The sequence below is a fragment of the Aplysia californica genome, unplaced genomic scaffold, assembly GCF_000002075.1.
Source record: "Aplysia californica isolate F4 #8 unplaced genomic scaffold, AplCal3.0 scaffold00033, whole genome shotgun sequence".
NCBI lineage: Eukaryota > Metazoa > Mollusca > Gastropoda > Aplysiida > Aplysiidae > Aplysia > Aplysia californica.
Genome location: NW_004797303.1, coordinates 1,071,935 through 1,076,831, shown reverse-complemented (window position 1 = coordinate 1,076,831; position 4,897 = coordinate 1,071,935). Strand labels below are relative to the sequence as shown.

Genomic DNA, 4,897 nt, shown 5'->3' with positions numbered 1-4,897 from the left:
GGGGCGTAATGCGTTGCATCCAAATCAGAAATGCCAAAGAAAGGGGAATGCTCTGACTGTCTATCTGCTGGGATGCTGCATCCCTTTCCTACGGGGTTAACCCACCTCCTAAAGTACCCATATTGTCGCAAAACATCTGAAGATTGTAGAAAAAAGAAAAGAAACATTAAGAGTCGTCACATCATTTAGAAGCCATACCATCATCATCATCATCATCATCATCATCATCATCATCATCATCATCATCATCATCATCATCATCATCATCATTATCATCATCATTATCATCACCAAGTTGAGTACAGAAAAAAGTAAGACACACAGAAACTAGTGCAGAAAAGTTGTGTTTTTTAAAAGTAGGACCTGCCAGTGGCGCCCTACAATCATCTGCTGTCATCACCATTACAACAACACCATCACCACCACCACTACCAACAACAACAACAACAGCAACAACAACAACAAGAAAAATTACAGCATCACCAACAATGTTTTAAAAAAATAATTAATTGGTCCGGCGTCTGTGGCGTAGTGATTAGACAGTTCGCCGTCGCACACAGAAGTCATTCATTCAATTCCATGGTTGAGAGATTTGCTTGTTGTTTTTCAATTAAATATTTCTGTCTGTCTGCTGGGATGCTGTATCCCTTTCCTACGGTGTTAACCAACCTCCTAAAGTACCTAAATCGTCGCAAAATATCGGAAGACTGCAGAAAAAAATAAACAATAAGAGTACATGTAGGCCTAGTCGTATTTTCTCCTGTGTTGAGCCATACACCGTAGACTTCATAACTCTACAGTTTAACGTTACACAAAGGCCAGCACATGTTACATCACATCTCATAGCGCTCCAGAGTTTATTCCAACCTATTGGGGCTGACCACAGAGCTGTTTAACTTTAGTTTGTACAAATTTAATGGGAAGATCATAGATCGTTGAGTTGTTTTGTTCATACAAACATTTTGGGAAGATCATAGACCACAGAGCTATTTAGTTTTTACAAACTTTACGGGAAGATCATGGACCATAGATTTGTCTGGTTTGTACAATTTTTTAGGGAGACTATAAGCCATAGCGTAGTTTAGTTTGTACAAAGATTTAGAAGTTGACCATAGAGTTGTTTTGCTTTTATGAACATTTTGGGGAGACCATAGACGACACAGTTTTTTAGTTTGTACAAACATTTTGGGACTGACCACGGAGTTGTTTAGTATGTACCAACCTTTTGGGGCTGACCAGTATAGCGAGCCGGGCTGCCCCAAGCACCACGATAGTCCAGCTGATGGACAACTTGAAAAAAATGATGGCCATGCTCCATACTCTGAGGACGTCACAGACAGAGCAGATGACGTCACTATGGGGGGGAGTTGGTTTGTTTTAGTACGCTTTTTACGGCACTTGCAATACAAGTAGAGCATGGCGTGCTGACAAAATGAATTACTTCTCGCAATCCACGAATGGAGAATGTTTAGATTTTCAACTGATGCGATTTTCTTCAATGAGTAAATAATTTGTCTCTAGGCCGCACTTAGCGCACCTATGTAGGCTGTTTGAATAGTTACTTTCATTCTTTGTGTGGATACATTCAATTTTTAAAAACAGTTGCGACATTCCCTGTTTGATTAATAACATTCACTCTTTGAATAGCTCTATTAAATTTTACCGTTTTGACTACCTACATTCATTATCTGGATGATATCCACTATTTGAATAAATATATTTTATATTAAACAATTGTAGAAACCAAAACGATAAACTTGGTCTCTATCTGTTTCCATGGTGCTAAAATCCGAGAAATAACTCATTGTGCCAGAACGCCTCACATATTAAAAGGCCGAAGATTAGAGATCTTACAAGAAAGTAACCAACGCAACAAACAAGGATGGTAGATATCGGGATGACAATATTATCTATTATCCATTTGTGGTGACCGAATTTTGCTACTCAAAAGGCTTTTTAATGGCTGCATCGATCGACATGCGGTTTTCGCCAAAGATTCTTTATAATATTCTCCAGATCATGACGCCCTTCATTTTTTTCAATTTTGAGTCAGTTTTGCTGCAGAAAGCTAAATTTCTTTATTTCGTCGATCGCTTTTGTAGGCCGACGCTTTTGTCTCTGTAATTTTAGAAAATTCGCCAAGTTTGTTTATTTCAAGTCGTACTTCCGTTCGACACTATCACGCACTGCCGCGCAATACTGAGCACTATTTTAAGTGTGCGGCCCGTAGATCTATCGATCGAGCTTCATGTTTTCTTTTTTTTTACTTGGTGCTAAATTCGACTGTGACCCTTTCGCTTGATGCTCATCATCGCTATTTCTGGACTCCTTTGTCAAATTCTTTTTCTTGCTACTGGGAACAATCAACACGCTTCTAGTCTCAATCCGTTCATCGAACGGGGGCCCAGCTAGTATAATATATTGGATAGGAAAGAAGAAGCAAACCCCACCAGAGCACCCGCCAACCACCAATAAAGAGGATTTGATGACGTCTCGTCTCGAGCAGTAGATGAGGTCACCAAAATACTCACCAATAGAGTAGATAGAGTCATCAATAGAGAAACAGATTAGGATACAGAGTCACCAATATAGAAACAGATGAGGCCATATAGTCGCCAATATAGATCTAGAAACAGATGACGCCAAATAGTCGCCAATATAGATCTTGAAAAAGATGACGCCAGATTGTCACCAATATAGAAACAGATGACGCCAGATTGTCACCAATATAGAAACAGATGACGCCATATAGTCGCCAATATAGAAACAAATGAGGCCACCAACATAAGCAATGACCAACAGAATATATTAAGTAGCCAAAAAAAAAACAAAAAAAAACGGTTGACGCCGTAAATTATAGAGGAGAAGATGACATCACTTACAGAGTATGCAGAGCAAATGATATCACCAACAAAGCAAAAGACGTCACATACATAGCAGCTGAAGTAACCGACATTATAGACATGATAGGATAAACGTGTAAGTCACTTTAGCCATGTTGAGAAAACGAGAGGGGAAAAACTGTTTCTTTCGAATAATTGTCAGTAAGAAAAACTTGAATTTTGGTGCTCTCAATATTATTTTATATTTGTATTATTATAATTTGGTCCAAATTTCACACACACATATAACAAGCATAGTAACGAGTCTCAAAATCTACAATCAAATTTGAGAAAAAAGTTTGTTTCCATAGATACGGCGGCCATAGGGGATGTTGTTGACATGTCTTGCGTAACGAACACCGCACTTATTTTTCATGGAAATTGATTGGGGTTTTGGGAGTTTTTTTGCAAGCATGTTAACAAACATTACATCTACAAATCTGTCAGTTGACTTTTTCCTAAACGAATTAGAAACATTTAAATACATTTTTTCCTGAGGTAGGTTTCATGTTTGCAAAAAATCCGTGAAAATCTACACCCCACACACCACCAACAAAAATCTCCATATATCACAAATTCAGATGTTTAGTATTACATCTTCTCTTCATTCCCTGAAAATTTCATGAAGATTTGGTGAAACGTGGTGGAGTTATTCAAAGACGTATAGAGAAAAAATCGCGTTTTGAGAAAACGGGTGATAAAGAAAAATACAATATTTACTTTATGAGGAAATGGTGGGGACAAACGTGCCTGGTATGGCAAGAAATAAGCTTTTGGGTTTTTTTTATGTGATGAAATATTTGTAGGAGTGGCTGAGGAGGCTAAAAATGCCTACAATTTAAAATCCATAATTTTGAGCTGAAACTAGACTTTCGGGGTATGCTCCCCTCCCCCCCCAAAAAAAACAACAACAACAACAACAAAACTCCAATTATATTATGAGCGTAACGATATTTTCTTCAGACTTCGAGTGGTGGTAGGTTATACACAAGGGTCTGAGAATTGAGAGTTGGAGGAGGGCGGCTGATGTGATCTAAAAAAACCCAAATAGGTCAGGGGGAAGGGAGGCAAGGAAGGGGGGGGGGTAAAGAAAGAGGGCATTGAATTATGAATGCAAAAGTCACAGAAACGGGCAAATAAAGGGATAATATGACGCATTTCATGAGCCATTTCAATCAATAAAAAAAACAGGAACTCTTTCTCACGTTGGAAATCAAGACGAACAAAAAAGATTAGAAGAACGACAAAAAGGAAAGCAGCAAACGAACAAATAAACAAACTCAGCAAGACAAGTCAATAAATAACTCTTCTTAAGATCCTGCCATAAACTCCTTTTCCCATTCGAAAACGAAGCGAAAGAAAAAGTTACAAATATGCGAAACAAACAAACAACAAACGAATCAAATAAACAAACAAAACAAATCAAATCAATAACACTCCTTAGGATCTCACCCTACACACAGCTAGTAAAACAAACAAACAAAAAAACATTCAACACACCACCAGCCAAACAAATAAACAAACATTCAACACACCACCAGCCAAACAAATAAACAAACATTCAACACACCACTAGCCAAACAAATAAACAAACATTCAACACACCACCAGCCAAACAAACAAACAAACATCCGACCCGCCACCAACCAACCAAACAAACAAACAAACAACAAACAATGCCGCACTGACGTACCGACAAGTCATGGGAGACGAGAGGAGATCCCATCCTATCAGTCTTTGGAGTTCTCGAGGGACGATCTTGGTGGTGAGGGTGAGGATGTTGAGGACTGAGATAATGACCAGGAACAGAGACACAAAGTTGTCTCTCAGAGCTCTGGAGTTAAGCAGGATGGCCATCAGAAGTATGTTACTGACCACACCTGGATGATGGAGAAAGAGTGGGAGGAGAGAGAGAGAGAGAGAGAGAGAGAGAGAGAGAGAGAGAGAGAGAGAGAAAGAGAGAGAAAGAGAGAGAGAGAAGATGTTGAGGATATAGATGAAGACCAGGAACAGAG

The 4,897-nt window shown here is 38.8% G+C and overlaps 1 protein-coding gene across 1 annotated transcript; it reads right to left on the bottom strand.

Annotated features, from left to right (window-relative positions):
• Nucleotides 1-1,161: 1,161 nt before the first annotated feature.
• On the bottom strand, nucleotides 1,162-4,757 carry LOC101848493. The gene is made up of 2 exons (XM_013091337.1): nucleotides 4,576-4,757; nucleotides 1,162-1,321 (listed from the first exon to the last, which is right to left on the bottom strand). The coding sequence occupies exons 1-2, from the start codon at nucleotides 4,737-4,739 to the stop codon at nucleotides 1,168-1,170; spliced, it is 318 nt and encodes a 105-aa protein (XP_012946791.1). The 5' UTR covers nucleotides 4,740-4,757; the 3' UTR covers nucleotides 1,162-1,167.
• Nucleotides 4,758-4,897: the final 140 nt, after the last annotated feature.

Excerpts from the sequence above, each read along its gene's own strand:
- LOC101848493 (XM_013091337.1), bottom strand. The coding sequence starts at position 4,739 with ATGGCCATCCTGCTTAACTCCAGAGCTCTGAGAGACAACTTTGTGTCT. Across the intron at positions 1,322-4,575 it reads TCGTCTCCCATGACTTGTCG|AGTATGGAGCATGGCCATCA; the intron begins GTACGTCAGTGC and ends TGACGTCCTCAG.